This window comes from Salvelinus namaycush, chromosome 3 (genome assembly GCF_016432855.1).
Source record: "Salvelinus namaycush isolate Seneca chromosome 3, SaNama_1.0, whole genome shotgun sequence".
In the NCBI taxonomy this organism is placed as follows: Eukaryota; Metazoa; Chordata; class Actinopteri; order Salmoniformes; family Salmonidae; genus Salvelinus; species Salvelinus namaycush.
In genome coordinates, this window is record NC_052309.1 from 47,148,693 (window position 1) to 47,170,034 (window position 21,342).

Genomic DNA, 21,342 nt, shown 5'->3' on the forward strand with positions numbered 1-21,342 from the left:
ATTAAAAGTAAGCCTACATAAAATCAAGTGTAGTGCATAAAATCAAGTGCATCAATTAAAAGTGCAATTTAAAAATCAAAGGACCAGATTAAACAGGACTGATAAAGAGGGATGGAGGGGTTGGGTAGAGGATATGAACCCAGTTTAGGATAAGGGTTTAGGTTTGGGGTAGAGTTGGGAATAGGATACAGACCCAGTTTAGGACAAGGAGTTGGGGACACATACACATGGGAACTAGGAAGGTGCAGAAGGGGGGGGGGGGGGGTGTAGGGCAGAGTCAATCATGGACACTGGGCTATAGGTTCTCTAAGAGTTGTGTTTTGAATGAGATGACTGTCTGCATGTCGTATGTGTGGGGAGAGTGCTTTCCAGAGCCTGGGTGCCAAGCAGCTGAAGGCCCTGGCACCCATGATGGAGAACTGGAATGTGGGGGTGAAAAGGAAAACAGCAGAGCGGAGGGAGGGGGCATAGGCTGGGAGAAGGTCAGAGAGTTCGGTGGGTGCCAGGTTGTGGAGGGATTTCTAGGCGAGGAGGAATGTCTTGTAGTCAATACGGGATGGATCCCTGCTGCACAGGGAGCCATCGTAGATTGTGGATTATTGGTGTGATGTGTTCAGTTGATCTGAGGATGCTGGCAGCAGTTTGCTTTTACCTCACTTTTAACATCTTACCTGGGAGAGGTCTGGGATGTCCCCTCGATCAATCCCTACTTGCTGAAAAGGAAGAAGAGAGGTGGGTCAAGATGACATGGAGATAAAAGCGAATGTAGGAGTCCGATCACACAGAAGTTTCCAAAAGGTGGGATCTTACCTCTGCTACTTTGAGGAATTCAGAGATTCTTGTCATTCGAGTGAGGAATTTCTTGTAGATGTCAAGGCCCTCCTTGCATTGAGTTTTCTTCATGTCAAAGTACTTCTCTGTGAAATGAATAGACAGGAAATTTATAACGGAGCACTGGAACTAATGCAAAATAGCAGTGATAAAATGCTGGTATTACAGTGCCTTCAGAAAGTATTCAGACCCTTTGACTTTTTTCACATTTTGTTACGTTACAGCCAAAACAGAGGACAAAACACACAACATAGAGACAACACAACATAAAGAGACCTAAGACAACACCACAGCAAGGTAGCAACACAACATGGTAGCAACACAAAACATGGTTCAAACATTGGGCACAGACAACAGCACAAAGGGAAAGAAGGTAGAGACAACAGTACATCACACAAAGCAACCACAACTGTCAGTGAGTGTCCATGATTGAGTCTTTGAATGAAGAGATTGAGATAAAACTGTCCAGTTTGAGTGTTTGTTGCAGCTCGTTCCAGTCGCTAACTGCAGCGAACTGAAAAGACGAGCGACCCGGGATGTGTGTGCTTTGGGGACCTTTAACAGAATGTGACTGGCTGAACGGGTGTTGTATGTGGAGGATGAGGGCTGCAGTAGATATATCAGACCGAGGGGAGTGAGGCCTAAGAGGGTTTTGTAAATAAGCATCAACCAGTGTGTCTGGCGACGGGCATACAGAGATGACCAGTTTACAGAGGATATAGAGTGCAGTGATGTGTCCTATAAGGAGCATTGGTGGTAAATCTGATGGCCGAATGGTAAAGAACATCTAGCCGCTCGAGAGCACCCTTACCTGCCGATCTATAAATTATGTCTCCGTAATCTAGCATGGGTAGGATGATCATCTGAATCAGGGTTAGTTAGGCAGCTGGGGTGAAAGAGGAGCGATTACGATAGAGGAAACCAAGTCTAGATTTAACTTTAGCCTGCAGCTTTGATATGTGCTGAGAGAATGACAGTGTATTGTCTAGCCATACTACCAAGTACTTGTATGAGGTGACTACCTCAAGCTCTAAACCCTCAGAGGTTGTAATAACACCTGTGGGAGGAGGGGCATTCTTCTTACCAAACCACATGACATTTGTTTTGGAAATATTCAGAACAAGGGTAAGGGTAGAGAAAGCTTGTGGGACACTAAGAAAGCTTTGTTGTAGAGCGTTTAACACAAAATCCAGGGAGGTGCCAGCTGAGTATAAAACTGTATAATCTGCATATAAATGGATGAGAGAGCTTCCTACTGCCTGAGCTATGCTGTTGATGTAACTTGAGAAGAGCGTGGGGTAGTCCCTTGGTGACAGGCAGTGGCAGAGACAGCAGATTTTCTGACTTTATACACTGCACTATTTGAAAGAACCAGGCCAAAGACCCCTCAGAAACACCACAAGAATGGAATGGTCTACCGTATCAAAAGCTTTGGCCAAGTCAAAAATAGCAGCACAACATTGCTTAGAATCAAGGGCAATGGTGACATCATTGAGGACCTTTAAGGATGCAGTGACACATCCATAATCTGAGCGGAAACCAGATTGCATATCAGAGAGAATACTATAGACATCAAGAAAGCCAGTCAGTTGATTATTGACACGTTTTCCCAACACTTTTGATAAACAGGGCAAAATAGAAATAGGCCTATAACAGTTACGATCAGCTTGATCTCCCCATTTAAATAAAAGGATGAACCGTGGCTGCCTTCCAAGAAATGGGAACCTCCCCAGAAAGGAGAAGAAGGTTAAAAAGGTCAGAGATAGGCTTGGCAATGACAGGGACAGCAACCTTAAAGAAGAAAAGGGTCTAAACCATCTGACTAAGATGGTTTTTGGGGGTCAAGTATCAGGAGCTCCTTTAGCACCTCGGACCCAGTAACTGCCTGCAGGGAGAAACTTTGTAGCAGGGCAGGGGGAAAAGAGGGAGAAGCATTGGGGAAAGTCGCATTAGAAGGGGTGGGAGATGAGGAAATGTTGGACGGGCAAGGAGGCATGGCTGAGTCAATTTCCGGTCACAACTTGTAGACTTGTTTACGTGCTGCTGTGCGGTTTGTTGCTAACCTTACTTTTCTACCTGCCAACTTCACGGTTTTTACTTTTTAATTACTGTAATATATATATATATATATATTTTCCCCCTGCTCACTTTTTCAACTTACCCAACGATGTTAGGCTGAAACAGTCAGAGGTCACAAAGCGCAACATAGCTTCAGCATGTAAATCAGCTAGAAAGATGTGTCGGCATCGAGTAAATGTCTCTGGCCCCTCCCAGTTAGGGGGAGCGATGAGCTCTACAGCAGAGTCTCACAACACAATCGCTGGTTGAAAACTGTTTTCTGCCCCTCCCAAAAGATAGAATTTGTAGATAATTGGCCCTCTTTCTGGGACTCACCCACAAACAGGACCAAGCCTAGCCTGCTGAGGAGTGACGGACTCCATCGTATTTGGAGCGGTGCTCTCATCTTATCTACGAACATAGACAGGGCTCTAACTCCCCTAGCTCCACAATGAGATAGCCAGCCTGCCAGCTTAGTGGAGTCTGCCAGTCAGTGTAGTCAGCTCAGCTATTCCCAATGAGACCGTGTCTGTGCCTCGATCTAGGTTGGGCAAAACTAAACACGGCGGTGTTTGCCTTAGCAATCTCACTGGAATAATGACTAGAGGTCGACCGATTAATCGGAATGGCCGATTAATTAGGGCCGATTTCAAGTTTTCATAACAATCGGAAATCTGTATTTTTGGACACCGATTTGGCCGAATTATTATTTATTTTTTTACACCTTCATTTAACTAAGTCAGTTAAGAAAACATTCTTATTTTCAATGACGCCCTAGGAACGGTGGGTTAACTGCCTTGTTCAGGGGCAGAATGACAGATTTTTACCTTGTCAGCTCGGGGTTTCAATCTTGCAACCTTACGGTTAACTAGTCCAACGCTCTAACCACCTGCCTCACGAGGAGCCCGCCTGTTACGCGAATGCAGTAAGAAGCCAAGGTAAGTTGCTAGCTAGCATTAAACTTATCTTATGAAAATCAATCATAATCACTAGTTAACTACACATGGTTGATGATATTACTAGTTTATCTAGCGTGTCCTGTGTTGCATATAATCGATGCGGTGCGCATTCGCGAAAAAGGACTGTCGTTGCTCCAACGTGTACCTAACCATAAACATCCATGCCTTTCTTAAAATCAATACACAAGTAAATATTTTTAAACCTGCATATTTAGTTAATATTTCCTGCTAACATGAATTTCTTTTAACTAGGGAAAATGTGTCACTTCTCTTGCAACAGAGTCAGGGTATATGCAGCAGTTTGGGCCGCCTGGCTCGTTGCGAACTGTGTGAAGACTATTTCTTCCTAACAGACAGACAACTTTTTATTTGAGGCAAAATTGATTTTATTGATGTATTAAGTGGATTTTAATTTAATCCATTTTAGAATAGGGCTGTAACTTAAGAAAATGTGGAAAAAATGAATACTTTCCCAAGGCACTGTAACAGACATTTTATCAAATCAGGATAAACTGTATCAAATAATTAAACAGCCTTTACAAATGAATGGGAGATATGTTTAATTTTCTATAGTATAATTCCAGAACTAACTTTTCTCAAAATCAGAAACTTGGCAGTTAAATGTGGATGTCTGCAGGACGTATACAAACTCTTCAGAGTGGTGCATGAATGTCTCACTAGCTTGTAAACCTCTCACTGATGTTTGCGCATCTCCAATTTGCTCCTCTCCAAGGACCTGCTCAGTCCCCTCAAAAGACCCAAGGCTCACATCTGAGTGAGAAAGGCATACATCCTCATAGCAGAGAATATAGCCTTGATATGAAATGACTAGCACTACAGCATAAATATCACATAGCTGCATAAAGTTCGTAAACAAGTGCAATTCTCTAACTCCATTATAATGTCCAACTTTGTGGAGCACACAAGAATGTCAGTGTACTGGAACTTCTATTTCCAACGTTAGATATTATTTTCATTTCCAACAGACAAAAATCACACATGCACTGATGAACATACACAGATCTAACGTTACAAGGTCATTGAATTCAGACTGTGTGGAAGACAGCCAGCACAGAGTAGTTGAAATCAGACTGTGTGCAAGACCAGTCTCTCCACCAGCATTGAGCTCAATTTCAGTTTAACACAGTCCCTTCAGGAAACTCATTTAATAGGAATGAGAAGAATTGGAAACTAGATTTGTTTATGTGTTTCAGAAATCAAATAGAATGGCTCAGTTCAAAAGGGAATTCACCCAACCCCTAAACCTATATACAGACCTTATGTCACCCAGCACAACTAGAACACGAGAGCAAAACAGAGTAGTAGCATAACACACGTCCTTCGTCGGCCCCCGTTAAGTCAGCCAGGCTAGCATGGCAGCAGGCTGATAGTGAGTGGTGGTAAACATTTGAGGCAGGGATACAGTATGAACTCCGTACGACAGGGTGCAAAGGTGTCTATGCATCATCAAAGGTGTTTTTGCATCAGTACTCAATGGTAACGATGACACGGCGATAAGGACTTGGTTTTGGCAGGACAGAGACTCTTGAGAGCCGGAAGGCGGAAGCACTTACCCAGCAGGTTGATAATGCCTTCATTGTAGGCCGCAAACAGTCGAATGGAATCTTTAAACAGAAGCATGAAGGACGCGTTGATCACTCCATTGGTGAGCTCGTTGGCGTTGACCTGGAGATGGAGGGGGTCCAAAGCAGATTAATTGACAGCCAACCTATCGACCACTCATTGGTCTGACTCACAGAGCTCCCAATCCACAGGACAGAGGTAAAGGATCTCGACTACTCAATCGTCGACTATGTTTTTTGCAATACATGAGCTGAAGAGTTTGAGGCCATAGCAATACAACAACGTTCAAAATGTCAAGCATTGAAAACTCACGTTGAAGTCAAGTAGCGCATCCATCTGGTTTTGGATAATAGGTATGGTCTTTAGTAACTTCTCTGTGTTCATGGTTCTCATAACGCCATCCGCCCTTGGGTAAAGATAATATTCCAATCATTAAGGGCCCAATCCTAATGGTTTTGGACTGTCATGAATGTGTGTACTAAGCTGAAGCATGCAATTTAAAAGAATGCATTAGACGCCAAATCAACCCCTAGCCGCTAAACTATATGCACTTGTGGAAGAATAAGCACTATGCCAAAAAAATATCCAAAACACTTCTCAGAACTCGACTGTACAGTATTTATACAATATAGAGGATGCTAGCTGATCCTGATGCTATAAGGAAATGTGAATAGAGAATTAAAGTCCTTACCCTCGTTTAACTTTTGTAAAGTCAAAAGCGACTTGTCGATACGACACAGCCTTCTCATTCAGGTAGCGACTATATCTCCTTATGAACGTTGACATGTCATAGCCTGAAAAAGACAATAGGGGAATTACTCTTTGAGCATCAGGTGCATCTTCATATACAGTACCAGTCAAAAGCTTGGACACTTACTCATTCAAGGGTTTTTCTTTATGTGTACTATTTTCTACATTATAGAGTAATAGTGAAGACATCAAAACTATGAAACAACACATATGGAATCACGTAGTAACCAAAAAAAAGTGTTAAACAAATAACTATATTTTACAAAGTAGCCACCCTTTGCCTTGACAGCTTTGCACACTTGGCATCAAGGCAAAGCGTGGCAACTAGCCTATACTCTTAACTGTTTATTAGGGAAAATAAGGGATGCACTTGAGCTTGAATAAGCCAAGGCACATTCTTCCATTGATTTATGAAAGTTACGACTACTGATTTTTTTCGTAGATTTATGGGCTACTTCCCGTCGGACAAATACACAGGCAAACTTTAGGACACTTCAAGTGTGTGTTCCAGTGTTGCCATGATACCAATGTCATACTATCGTGATACTTGTGAAAGCTTTACATGGAAAAAGAAAACCGACTGAATTGTATGGCCCTTTGAGGAATACCTGTTTTATGTGAAATAGTATGTGCAATAGCTTGAAAAAATAAACAAATGGGACTCATAAGGGTGTCACGTTTATTTTCCAAGCTATTGGACATTCAGTCCGTTTCCTGGTTTATTTATTTTTTTACGCAACTGCAATACTGAGAATTGTGCCAACACTACTTCAAACAAGGTATGAAAATGACCATGAACTATCATAAATACTGTATGTATCGTAAATATAGTCCCATATTTCACCGAAAGCAAAGGCCCACCATCTAGTGGATTTCTGTCATGAGCGCTATACTCCAACCTAAATCCAGTCGTCATCCTTAAAACTGACAGCTCCCTATCCCCCTAATTTATAAGTAACAACTTGACAAAAGGCATTAGGTTATGATTAGGGGCGCTTACTCTGCCTTTACACTCGCCCTTGAAAGTCCCACTGGGTCTGGGCTGCCAGGCATCTTGTCAACATGGGAAACAACTTGGGCTTGATGTGAGCTGGGCTTGATGTGAGCTGAGTCGGCCATGTTGCCATTTCATTGGGAATAGAGTGGAGGGGAAAAGGGTAGGACTGTCTAAAATAATTGTTCTCCGCTTCTAACATAGTTTGGCAGGTCTCAATATCACCTGTTGTCGTGTGTAAACACACACACAGTAGGCAAAAGTTATGGTACGTTGCAAGTTTTGAATAGAGCTGACGTTTCGTTATTCTACATGTCAGATAAGCATGATTGTTCGAGAAAATATATTTATATCTGAACGCCTCAAAAAAAAGGTGCTACAGTACACAGGATTGTTTTAAATGTTTGCATTGTAACTTTAGAAACCATCCATAATATATTTTCCGCTAATAGTGGAATGATATTGTTTCACAGTATTACTTATCTGCCAGTGTTGTGATTGGCTGTGATTGATTACTTCCGCTGGAGCGGCATCTGTTGTCAAACTGGGAAAGCTGTTCTGACTTTGTGGCTGTGTTATCTAGTGGAAATCGCTCTGTCATTCTACACTGTTCCCTCAATTTCAGTTTCTGTGAGGAAACAAGCACTGAATAGTGTAGGGAATCATTGTATCATCTAAATCCCTGAGAAATATCTTTCCATGAACAAATATAATTTTACAGCTGTTTGAAGCTGGTGGACCAAAACTAAAAGTTACTTTCGGTTTTGGTCGACCAGCTTCAAACAGCTGTAAAAACTACATTTTTGCTAGATAACACAGCCAAAGTCAGAACAGCTTTCCTAGTTTAACAACAGATGCTGCTCCGGTGGGAGTAATCAATAGGTGAATATCACAGCCAATCAAAACACTGGCGGGTAAGTAATACTGCGAAACACGATCATTCCACTATTAGCGGTAGATAGATTATGGACATTTTCTGAAATTACAACGCAAATATTAAAATGTGTAGCACCTTTAAAATATTGGAGCGTTTCACCTCATCCAGTTTAGACGATACTGAACCCGTGATAAAATAGAGTACTTCAGCAAAGTTTGTGCAGAGCTGACGTTACTCACCTTGCAGGCCACTTTTGTCCAAAAAGTTACTGAGGTTGAAAAGCGTATTCCTTGAAGCCATGTACTGTATAAATCTCTGCAACACAGAAACATGTGTGTGCAAACCTTCATAGATGGTGAATGCAAATGAAGACAACCACTTTTGAAAATGCATAGCAATGTTACATAAGAGAGCCTCCTCAAAAGAAGAAGTATAATACAAATGACACAATTCTGTGGACTGGATATTGCTGACACTTTTCAAAACCACTAGTGTTAAAAGGATTTCAAAAGACCTTAACACCACAGTATTAGTGTCACTTCTGACACGGAATTTATTTTCTTATACGTGAAATCTTTCATGACATCATATTTAAGAGAGATGGGCATCACCAGGAGTAGAGCATGTTACAATGGTACCATTACCGTATGTATGGAGGGATAGGGGTTGAGTTGGAATTCAGAGTGTCTGGCATGACATGCCTCTCTGATCACCAAGGAGTCAGATCCATTATATATGGCTCTGCTGGAAGTGTTGAGTTGCAGAGCTCTGGGTTGAAAAAAAATCCCCAGGTACAGAATCCTCTCACCCAACCCTAACCATTTGTGCCCCCAGACAGGTTTCACTCACCTCGTTGCCGTAGACCATGGTGTGGTGGGTGGCGGTGAGAGACTTGAAGACCACCACCCAGCTGGTGCTGGCCGTCCTCTCAAACAACGTGTCTGCCAGCTGGGGGATGTTCACATTCATCTCATTGGTGCAGTGGATCAAGTCTGGGGGAGAGAGTAGGAGAAACGGTCACTGTAGGGTCTTAATGGAATATTATTGTGTGTATGTGAGCGAGACAAAGAGTGTGTTTGACTGCATGCGAGTGAGTGTGTAAGCGAAAGCGTTGGCAAATGTTATTTTGAACAACCAGTTCCACAGAATCAAGCCGTTGTGGTGAGCTAACGACAAACTTCTTGGTACAGGCTCTCGTCAGTTGGACCCACCAGGTTTGACAGAGCACTAAGTCCTTATGGTGCTGTTTAGCACAGCCCAGGATAGGTTGCACCCAGTGTTTATATTCAGGCTGTTGTCACAAACGTCTAAGGATAGCGCATCCTGGGCATTATTTAGCCTTTGGCAGGGCTCCCATGCCATCTGGCCTGTAGTGAAAGCCGATGCCTTCTGGCACCTTTCCATCAGTGCCATGAGACTGGTCTCTCATGCCAGAACTCAGCAGGTCATTCATACACCCTCTAATACAGGCCTTAAACAAACAGAGATTTCTCTCTCTCTCTCACACACACACACTGAAGATGGTCCATCACTGAAAGCTCGAGAGGAAATTTGCTGCTTGCACTGATAAGATTTCACCAATCATGTACCGTTCTATGACAACACAGTAGCTGGCTGATCAAACATTGAAATACACTGAACAAAAATATAAAACGCAACACGTAAAGTGTTGGTCCCATATTTCATGAGCTGAAATAAAAGACGCCAGAAATGTTCCATACGCACTAAAAACGTATTTCTCTCAAATTTTGTGCATGTCCCTGTTAGTGAGCATTTCTCATTTTCCAAGATAATCCATCCACCTGACAGGTGTGGCATATCAAGAAGCTGATTAAACAACATGATCATTACACAGGTGCACCTTCGCCGGGGACAATAAAAGGCCACTAAAATGTGCAGTTGTCACAACACAATGCCACAGATGTCTCAAGTTGAGGGAGCGTGCAAATTGACATGCTGACTCTAGGAATGTCCACCAGAGCTGTTGCCAGAAGATTGTTCTGTTCATTTCTCAACCATAAGCCGCCTGCAATGTCATTTTAGAGAATTTGCCAGTACGTCCAACCGGCCTCACAACTGCAGATCACGTGTAACCATGCCAACCCAGGACCTCCACATCAGGCCTCTTCACCTGCGGGCTCGTCTTAGACCAGCCACCCGGACAGCTGATGAAACTGCTGGTTTGCACAACCGAAGAATTTCTCCACAGAAACCGTCTCAGGGAAGCTCATCTGTGTGCTCATCGTTCTCACCAGGGTCTTGACCTGACTACAGTTCGGCGTCGTAACCGACTTCAGATGGGCAAATGCTCACCTTCGATGGCCACTGGCACGCTGGAGAAGTGTGCCCTTCACAGATTAATCCCAGTTTCAACTGTACTAGGCAGATGGCAGATAGTCTGATGACACTATTTGTAACACAATCACTTGAGAAGAGTTCAGTTCAGACAGTTGTCAGCCAAGACATAAAATTCTACCTTCACAGCTTGGGGGTTATTCTATCAAAAGTGGTATACAGGAGTTTGCACACGCACTCTCTCTAGGTGCATTGTAAGTGCAAAAGGCTGATTATACAAGCACCAACCTATCTTACATGTAAAACCAATCGAGACCCTGTTCTCTGATTTTCCTTCCCCGTTTCAAGCAACACTTATGACTTTAGGGGGCTGTTCCCACAATACAATATTCAAAACGATCACTTGCCAAATGGTTGCTTGGCAAATAACATCTATAAATAGTTTTGTGAAATTATTTGTTGTACAAAGCAAATCATTTAACAGATCAAACTAAATATCCATTAACTAAATGTGGAATTTATACACATCACAAAAAAAGTCAGTAATAACTAGCCTGCATTTCACTGTAACAAAGTGCTGCCATGTTGACCTAAAGTTGAAGTCAGAAGATTACATACACCTTAGCCAAATACATTTCAACTCAGTTTTTCACAATTCCTGACATTTAATCCTAGTAAAAATGCCCTGTTTTAGGTCAGTTAGGATCACCACTTTATTTTAAGAATGTGAAATGTCAGAATAATAGTAGAGAGAATTATTTAATTCAGCTTTTATTTCTTTCATCACATTCCCAGTGGGTCAGAAGTTTACACACACTCAATTAGTATTTGGTAGCATTGCCTTTAAATTGTTTCAGGTAGCCTTCCACCAGCTTCCCACAATAAGTTGGGTGAATTTTGGCCCAATCCTCCTGACAGAGCTGGTGTAACTGAGTCAGGTTTGTAGGCATCCTTGCTCACACATGCCTTCTCAGTTCTGCCCACAACATTTGTTCTCCTTAAGCCATAACTTTGGAAGTATGCTTGGGGTCATTGTCCATTTGGGAGACACATTTGTGACCAAGCTTTAACATCCTGACTGATGTCTTGAAATGTTGCTTCAATATATCCATATAATTTTCCCTCCTCATGATGCCATCTATTTTGTGAAGTACACCAGTCCCTCCTGCAGCAAAGCACCCCCACAACATGATGCTGCCACCCCCGTGCTTCATGGTTGGGATGGTGTTCTTCGGGCGTGCAAGCCTCCCCCTTACTCCTCCAAACATAACAATGGTCATTATGGCCATTTTTGTTTTATAACACCAAAGGACATTTCTCCAAAAAGTACAATCTTTGTCCCCATGTGCAGTTGCAAACCGTAGCCTGGCTTTTTTTAATGGAGGTTTTGGAGCAGTGGCCTTTCAGGTTTTGTCGATATAGGACTCTTTTTACTGTGGATATAGATACTTTTGCACCCTTTTCCTCCAGCATCTTCACAAGGTCCTTTGCTGTTGTTCTGGGATTGATTTGCACTTTTCACACCAAAGTACATTCATCTCTAGGAGACTGAACGCGTCTCCTTCCTGAGCGGTATGATGGCTGCATGGTCCCATGGTGTTCATACTTGCGTACTATTGTTTGTACAGATGAACGTGGTACCTTCAGGCATTTGGAAATTGCTCCCAAGGATGAACCAGACTTGTGGAGGTCTACAATTTATTTTCTGAGGACTTGGCTGATTTCTTTTGATTTTCCCATGATGTCAAGCAAAGAGGCACTGAGTTTGAAAGGTAGGCCTTGAAATACATCCACAGGTACACCTCCAATTGACTCAATGTCAATTAGCCTATCAGAAGCTTCTAACGTCAGGACATAATTTTCAGGAATTTTTCAAGCTGTTGAAAGGCACAGTCAAATTAGTGTATGTAAACTTCTGACCCACTGGAATTGTGATAGTGAAGTGAAATAATCCACCTGTAAACAATTGTTGGGAAAATTACTTGTGTCATGCACAAAGTAGATGTCCTAAACAACTTGCAAATACTTATTTTTTTTTGTGTGGAGTGGTTGAAAAACAAGTTAATGACTCCAACCAAAGTGTATGCAAACTTCTAACTATATATTTTTTCTTATATTTATATCTATGTCTGATATTCAATCAATCCATATCCCAGTCTGCTGTTCCCACATGCTTGAAGAGGGCCACCATTATTCCTGTTCCCAAGAAAGCTAAGGTAACTGAGCTTAATAACTATTGCCCCGTAGCACTCACTTCCGTCATCATGAAGTGCTTTGAGAGACTAGTCAAGGATAATATCACCTCCACCCTACCTGACTCCTTAGACACACTCCAATTTGCTTACCGCCCCAATAGGTCCACAGACGACGCAATCACAATCACACTGCCCTAACCCATCTGGACAAGAGGAATACCTATGTAAGAATGCTGTTCATCGATTACAGCTCAGCATTTAACACCATAGTACCCTCCAAACTCGTCATTAAGCTCGATACCCTGGGTCTCGACCCCGCTCTGTGCAACTGGGTCCTGGACGTTGACAGGCCGCCCCTAGGTGGTGAGGGTAGGAAACAACAATCTCCACCCCGCTGATCCTCAACACTGGGGCCCGACAAGGGTTCGTTCTCAGCCCTCTCCTGTACTCCATGTTCACCCATGACTGCGTGGTCATGCACGCCTCCAACTCAATCATCAAGTTTGCAGACGACACTACAGTGCTATGCTTGATTACCAACAACAACAACGAGACAGCCTACAGGGAGGAGGTGATGGCCCTCGGAGTGTGGTGTCAGGAAAATAACCGCACACTCAACATCAACAAAACAATGGAGATGATCGTGGACTTCAGGAAACAGCAGAGGGAGCACCCCCCCCTATCCACATCAATGGGACAGTAGTGGAGAAGGTGGAAAGTTAGTTCCTCGGCGTACACATCACGGACAAACTGAAATGGTCCACCCACACAGACAGCGTGGTGAAGGCGGCGCAACAGCACCTTTTCAACCTCAGGAGGCTGAAGATATTTGGCTTGTCACCTAAAACTCTCAAACTTTTACAGGTGCACAATCGAGAGCTTCCTGACGGGCTGTATCAACTGCTCCGCCCACAACCGTAAGGCTCTCCAGAGGGTAGTGAGGTCTGCACAACGCATCACCGGGGACAAACTACCCGCCCTCCAGGACACCTACACCACCCGATGTCACAGGAAGGTTAAAAAGATCATCAAGGGCCTCCCGGGTGGCGCAGTGGTCTAGGGCACTGCATCGCAGTGCTAGCTGCGCCACCAGAGTCTCTGGGTTCGCGCCCAGGCTGGGCTGGGTTCGCGCCCAGGCTCTGTCTCAGCCGGCCGCAACCGGGAGGTCCGTGGGGCGACGCACAATTGGCATAGCGTCGTCCGGGTTAGGGAGGGTTTGGCCGGTAGGGATATCCTTGTCTCAGTATGTAAAATGTAATAAAATGTATGCACTCTACTGTAAGTCGCTCTGGATAAGAGCGTCTGCTAAATGACTAAAATGTAAATGTAAAATGTAGGGCACTGCATCGCAGCGCTAGCTGCGCCACCAGAGTCTCTGGGTTCGCGCCCAGGCTCTGTCGCAGCCGCCCGCGACCGGGAGGTCCGTGGGGCGACGCAAAATTGGCCTAGCGTCGTCCGGGTTAGGCCGGTAGGGATATCCTTCTCTCATCGCGCTCCAGCGACTCCTGTGGCGGGCCGGGCGCAGTGCGCGCTAACTGAGGGGGCCAGGTGCACAGTGTTTCCTCCGACACATTGGTGCGGCTGGGTTCCGGGTTGGAGGCGCGCTGTGTTAAGAAGCAGTGCGGCTTGGTTGGGTTGTGCTTCGGAGGACGCATGGCTTTCGACCTTCGTCTCTCCCGAGCCCGTACGGGAGTTGTAGCAATGAGACAAGATAGTAATTACTAGCGATTGGATACCACGAAAATTGGGGAGAAAAGGGAGTATTTTTTTAAAAATTATTATTAAATTTGAAAAAGATCAAGAACAACAACCACCCGAGCCACTGCCTGTTCACCCCACTATCATCCAGAAGGATAGGTCAGTACAGTTGCAACAAAGCTGGGACCGAGAGACTGACAAACAGCTTCTATCTCAAGTCCATCAGACTGTTAAACAGCCATCACTAACATTGAGTGGCTGCTGCCAACATACCGACTCAAATCTCTAGCCACTTTAATAATAAAAAATTGGATGTATAATGTAAATGTATATCACTAGTCACTTCAAACAATGTCACTTTAAATGTTTACATACCCTACATTACTCATCTCATATGTATATACTGTACTCTATACTATCTACTGCATCTTGCCTATACCGCACGGCCATCGCTCATACATATATTTATATGTACGTATTCTTATTCAATCCTTTACATTTGTGTGTATAAGGTAGTTGTTGTGAAATTGTTAGATATTACTGCACAGTCGGAACTAGAAGCAAAAGCATTTCGCTACACTCGCATTAACATCTGCTAACCATGTGTACGTCACCAATACAATTTGATATACGTTTGATTTGACTGGCACACCCCTAAGTCTAGGAGAGAGGAAACTGACCATCTATTCACAGGAAGTATTAAAAGCCATAAAAATCCATTTAAGGGCAGAATTCAGAAGATGCTAGTTAACCTGAGCATTGCACCTCGTGGTAGACAAAATACAGATGGTAATTGAGTCTTGCATAGCTGCACACCATAAATCTTGCATTTGCTCTGTTAACATCTGGAGACACTACCGTCAGAAAGTTGGCTTCGGCCGCAGCAGCGGAAGCGGACAAAAACTAGAGCCTACTAAAATGGCTGGGATTACTTTTGGAACTACTAGCGAACACATACTTTCCTTGTTTATCACCATTCTAGTTAATGTAGCGTTTCTGAAACCCTTTGATTCGGACTCCCAACATCTACTAAGCTATTGGTCCTAGTAAAAAAAATGTAAGTGTTTAAATTAGACCAAACTTTTATTGTTAAATAAGCTTGCCAGAGTCTGATTTATAAATAGGCTGAATTGGGCAAAATGCCTGACACATTGGTTCAAAAAGAGAGCCAGGCGTAGCAAAGTCCAGCAACCTAAATTGCAGTTTCACTCCATAAAGCAAACCAAGACCAATTTGCATGTTCTCTCATCTGACCCATGTATTCCAGGCAGTCGGTCTGATTCTTTGAAACTTCCAAAAAAAATGTCACGCTTGAATTCAAATATTTTGTACGTGTACAGTAAGCACTGCAATCATGTACATAACGATCATAAATCTCACACAACAGATATAGGGTCTCATGAGACCAGCCTCTCTAACGAAAATAACACGGTTGGTGATTTGTCCATTACTTTAGTTACCCAACCAAGTTTAAACCACTGGTCTCTTTGTAAAACACCACCAGCCTGAAAATCCTAGAAGGCCTACAGACTTTACTCTAGTGCTAAATCATCACAATGAAAGAGTACAGATTAGACAAGTCAGTCTTGGTGACTCACTATGGACCTGGGGCAAACCAGACTAAAATACCAAAAACAATGGCAGCAAGTGTTATATCAACAGTGTGCAAATTGAGCTTTTCACATCAGCACTGATTTTGGCAAGGATGTCAGCTGAAATTGTAAAGGTCTCGAATCCAAAGCATGAAAGAGTTATGGAGTGCAAAGAACAAGCTGGTGGGAAATCAGACAAGGCTCTATTCTGAATACTTTGTGGTTTGGGAGGGTTGTGTCGAAAGTTTAAAAATGAAAAGCATGACAAAAGGATTCCAGTAATGACAAACCACAATATTTTGGGTAGAGAGAGTGCATTGCCAATGTCTGCAAAAGAGCCTGCATCAGCAGCTGTAGCCACATGTCAAGTCATAATTAAAATATGAAATAAAGTGAAAATGATTACTACACCGTCCTAGAAAATAAAAGCTAGGTCACTTTCATAAGCTACTGTATATCATTTATTTGCAATCAATTTATAAATAATTATAATACATGCGATTCATGAGTCCAGATTTAGTGTGATGACATTAAGTGCTATGGAATGCTTATGCAGTGGTTGACCTGGACCTCCCGTTGAAAGTGTTTCTTCCCCTCACCATTTTCTCAGTGGTCGGTCATTGAGTCACCACACATTTATTCCAAATGCAAGGGTCAAGGGCTTGTACATAGGTGAAACGTACTGTAGATAAGGGTATTTAATAGCCATTACATGTTAGTGATGACATGGTCAGGGCAGCTGACGGGAACTAAAAGCATTAAAATGAACTAAACAGTCCAATAGAAAGTAGAAGCCCCCCCCCCCCCATGCGGAAGTCTGGACAAGTTAGCAATGATTGGAATGCAATGGCAGAGGCATTTCCCTCGCATTCCCTTGAGAGTTCCTTAATTAACAAACCAGATTTCAAGGGCCAAACATGCAAGGAACAGACTGATGGCTTTGGCAAACAGTTCCAAAAAGCTCAGCAGAACACAAGGTTTACAGGGGGAAGATTATAATAATGAAGCCCTTTTGGGTAGCGTTAATTACCCCAAAACACTTCCTGCCTCCGGCAGAACCCAAATCTAGCCTATAAGTACATCTGTTCGACAGAAAAAAACCACATGAAGTGTACAGTATAGCGTTACGAGCCTTGTCAATGACACTATTCATTTTGAAGAGACAGATGCCACCCATAAACATGAGCTTGGAGGACACCATAGTGAAGCTATAGGCCTACAAGGGTTCAACATCTAAATAACGTGTAATTTGTGGTACAACTAATTGCTTGTCGACGACTGAATTACAAAAACTAGGCTTGAGTTTGAAGAACATGTCCCCAGAAGTGGATTTCATTTGGTTGGGAAGGTAGACAAGTTCATTTAGAAAGTTGAGTTGAATCGTTTTGTGGAAGACATTTTCAAATCACACAAAAACTGTGCATACTTGAAATGCCATAAGCCAAAGACCAATTTGTCAAATCGTCGCAGCGCTCTATTCAAATGGTGTGTGGGGAGCAGGGCTGGGGCGATATGGCCAAAATATTATATAGTATTTATCTTTTTTTTTTACGCTATGACAGTATTTTATGATTTTGATGAATAAAAGTTCTACATTTGCTTAAAGAGTAGTGTGTGACCCTAGGGTGGCAACATATATATTCTAAATTATTTCAATGGGTCATTTTCCATTCTGATTGTTTTATACTGTTCAATTCAACTTCAACCTAAATTTCCTGCATTTCCATCAATTTCTGCATTTCCACATTTGAGATCATTTCCACACTGCCACGATATGGGCAAAAATACTAGGCCTTATGTTTAACCAAATATTGCAATTGCATTTTAGATCAAGACACTTGGGTGAACTTTTAGAATCATGGAAATAGAATAGAAATAGTGGGCACTTTGAATACAGTGTTTGACATGACAACGAATGAAAATGCCATGGACGAGTTATTGCTCTGACTCAGTACTTTTATTAGCTAGTTAGCTAGGTAGCTAACACGATTTAGCTTAACTTGCTAAGAAAATATAAACTAGCTGTTTGCAGATGTAAGAAACAAACTAATATTGCAACTATAAAACACTTGTGGATTTATATTAAGATCAAATTGGAAACAACGTTGCATTGACCGAACGAAAGTTTCTCGTGTAAAGTGTCTTGAGGTCAAGCAACAACAAATGCGTTCCTTTAGTGACAGGGGGTGGGACTAGGTCTGTGTGGAAAGCGGCGTGGAGAGAGAGAGCGGCGTGGAGAGAGAGAGCGGAGAGGGATACCCAAGTAGCGGAGTAAACTATAAAAACGGACGTTACACACGGCGTATCACATTTAAACATTTAACAAACCAAACATTCAAATACCGTTATAGAAGGTAAAGTAAAAACCCAAACCGGTCCATGCATCAATACCAGTACATGGTAAAATACGGTATACCGCCCAGCCCTAGTGGGGAGACAGAGTGGACAGACGATACGCTTTCATAATAAATGACAGGAAGCCGATCAAAAGGGTATTACTCTTTTCCTACCCTCCCAAACAATCAGCTTCCTGACATATTTGGAATGCACACATACATATAAAATCAACATCCTGCCCGGCTGTTGACACTCAGGAAGTGAGTTTATTTCCCAAGCCTGCGGTGTAGTGGAGGTTAAAGAACACAACCAATGTTAACGTACCTTTTTTTATTTTACCCATCCATTGCGAATATATGCATTGAAAAAGGCTTTACTTTATTCACTGCAAACGGCGATCAGTGTTAACTAGATGTCGACCGATTATAATTTTTCAACGCCGATACCGATTATTGGAGGACCAAAAAAAGCCGATACCGATTAAAATCGGACAATTTTTTAAATGTATTTGTAATAATGACAATTACAACAATACTGAATGAACACTTATTTTAACTTAATATAATACATCAATAAAATCAATTTAGCCTCAAATAAATAATGAAACCTGTTCAATTTGGTTTAAATAATGCATAAACAAAGTGTTGGAGAAGAAAGTAAAAGTGCAATATGTGCCATGTAAGAAAGCTAACGTTTAAGTTCCTTGCTCAGAACATATGAAAGCTGGTGGTTCCTTTTAACATGAGTCTTCAATATTCCCAGGTAAGAAGTTTTAGGTTGTAGTTATTATAGGAATTATAGGACTATTTCTCTCTATACGATTTGTATTTCATATACCTTTGACTATTGGATGTTCTTATAGGCACTTTAGTATTGCCAGTGTAACAGTATAGCTTCCATCCCTCTCCTCGCCGCTACCTGGGCTCGAACCAGGAACACATCGACAACAGCCACCCTCGAAGCAGCGTTACCCATGCAGAACAAGGGGAACAACTACTCCAAGTCTCAGAGCGAGTGGCGTTTGAAACGCTATTAGCGCGCACCCCGCTAACTAGCTAGCCATTTCACATCGGTTACACCAGCCATTAGGCTGATAGGCTTGAAGTCATAAACAGCGTTTATTCTTTCAGTGAAATACGGAACCGTTCGGTATTTTATCTAACGGGTGGCATCCCTAAGTCTAAATATTCTTGTTACATTCCACAACCTTCACTGTTATGTCATAATTACGTAAAATTCTGGCAAATTAGTTCGCAATGAGCCAGGCGGCCCAAACTGTTACATATACCCTGACTCTGCGTGCAATGAACGCAAGAGAAGTGACACAATTTCACCTGGTTAATATTGCCTGCTAACCTGTTTTTCTTTTAGCTAAATATGCAGGTTTAAAAATAAATACTTCTGTGTAATGATTTTAAGAAAGGCATTTATGTTTATGGTTAGGTACACGTTAGAACAACGACAGTCCTTTTTCACAAATGCGCACCACATCGATTATATGCAACGCGGGACACGCTAGATAAACTAGTAATATCATCAACCATGTGTAGTTGTAACTAGTGATTATGATTGATTGATTGTTTTTTTATAAGATAAGTTTAATGCTAGCTAGCAACTTACCTTGGCTTCTTACTGCATTCACGTAACAGGCAGGCTCCTCGTGGAGTGCAATGTAATCAGGTGGTTAGAGCGTTGGACTAGTTAACCGTAAGGTTGCAAGATTGAATCCCCGAGCTGACAAGGTAAAAATCTGTCATTCTGCCCCTCAACAAGGCAGTTAACCCACCGTTCCTAGGCTGTCATTCAAAATAAGAATGTGTTCTTAACTGACTTGCCTAGTTAAATAAAAGGTGTAAAAAAATTAAAGATATATATATTTTTTAAAAATCGGCCAAATCGGTGTCCAAAAATACCGATATCCGATTGTTATGAAAACTTGAAATCGGCCCTAATTAAAATCGGCCATTCCGATTAAATCGGTCGATCTCTAGTGTTAACCCACAAAAAAAGTTTTGCACTTCCCTAAACATGGCATTGATGTAGCATACAGCTTTGAATCAAGGCTCAACCTCCTCCAGTAAATATATATAAAGCAGAACAGTAGCGTTAACACTATAGTCAATTCAGTCAATTTCCAGAGGATTCCCCCCCTTTTAGAATTTTCATTTAATTTTCTGAAATTGTAGAGGGATATGTTCCAGGGGAGTACAATTAGGTTAGTTCACTACGTGATCTTGCAGTGGACAGATGCAAGATGATTACAGTGCATTGAACAATTTTCATCTAGAGTAGTCGGTGGCTCTTTCAAGGTCTGCGTTTGCATCAGTGGCATTTGTAACCAGTTTCCTTTTTTCCTCTATATTAGGGACCAGCTCATGGATGATAGAGTTGACCATGCTAAAAGAATTCAGTGATCACAACACAGGTATAGTAAGACCAGAGTGGGTCAATCTTTAAAAATCTTGCAAAATACCCTGAACTGAAGGCAAACTGCCCACTTCACTTCATTGTAGACAAATGGCTAATGAGGTTAATCTATGAGATGGGCCAATAGAGATAAAAATCAAGCTCGGAATATGGAGGTTAAAGAATGAGTATTTGATGGTAGTGCCTGGTTCGCAGCTTTGAATCATGACACTGAATCGCAAAGGCTTTTCAGAGTTACAGTGGGCCCCATTCAGTAGGGCAGGCGGTGTCAGCACTCTTTTTGAGGGACTGTCATTCGATGCTACTGCGGTCACATGCTCTGAGTGGGCTGCGTTCTGCGGGGGGGGGGGGGTAAGGTTGAACCACATGCTGCATGTGTTAGTGTGTCCTCTGGCCTGACCCAACTGACTGCATCAGTACCAATCCTCCTTGTCCACATTTTGAATCCATGTAGGCATACTCAGCATGCAATGTCAACTCAAATGCATAGAATTCTAAATGTGCTTCCTTGCTCAGCAGGGAGAATATTATGGTCACCAGTTTGACTGTATATGGTTGTCTCCATTTAAAATACAGACCACAAACAAGAAAAGCGCTATGGGGCACTGAAGTGCTTGAGGGTTCCACTCTACACACTGCTGAGGTTTGAAACCTACATGGATCATGCCCCTTACCCTCAGCAGATTCTAGGGAGCATCATGTTGCAGGATTGACTCACAAGTCAAGCTCCCAGAATAAGCTTGGA

At 42.4% G+C, this 21,342-nt stretch overlaps 1 protein-coding gene across 9 annotated transcripts in view; it reads right to left on the minus strand.

Moving 5' to 3' along the window:
• LOC120031883 (phosphatidylinositol-binding clathrin assembly protein-like) overlaps window positions 1-21,342 on the minus strand; it is a 48,838-nt gene that overhangs the window by 21,626 nt on the left and 5,870 nt on the right. For all 9 annotated transcript variants that reach the window (XM_038977722.1, XM_038977712.1, XM_038977766.1 and 6 more), the window contains 7 exons: window positions 8,903-9,045; window positions 8,293-8,368; window positions 6,124-6,226; window positions 5,745-5,838; window positions 5,423-5,534; window positions 811-917; window positions 672-713 (listed from right to left, as the gene is read on the minus strand). In XM_038977722.1, coding sequence (XP_038833650.1) covers window positions 672-713; window positions 811-917; window positions 5,423-5,534; window positions 5,745-5,838; window positions 6,124-6,226; window positions 8,293-8,368; window positions 8,903-9,045 — 677 coding nt within the window. The remainder of the gene's footprint in view (window positions 1-671; window positions 714-810; window positions 918-5,422; window positions 5,535-5,744; window positions 5,839-6,123; window positions 6,227-8,292; window positions 8,369-8,902; window positions 9,046-21,342) is intronic.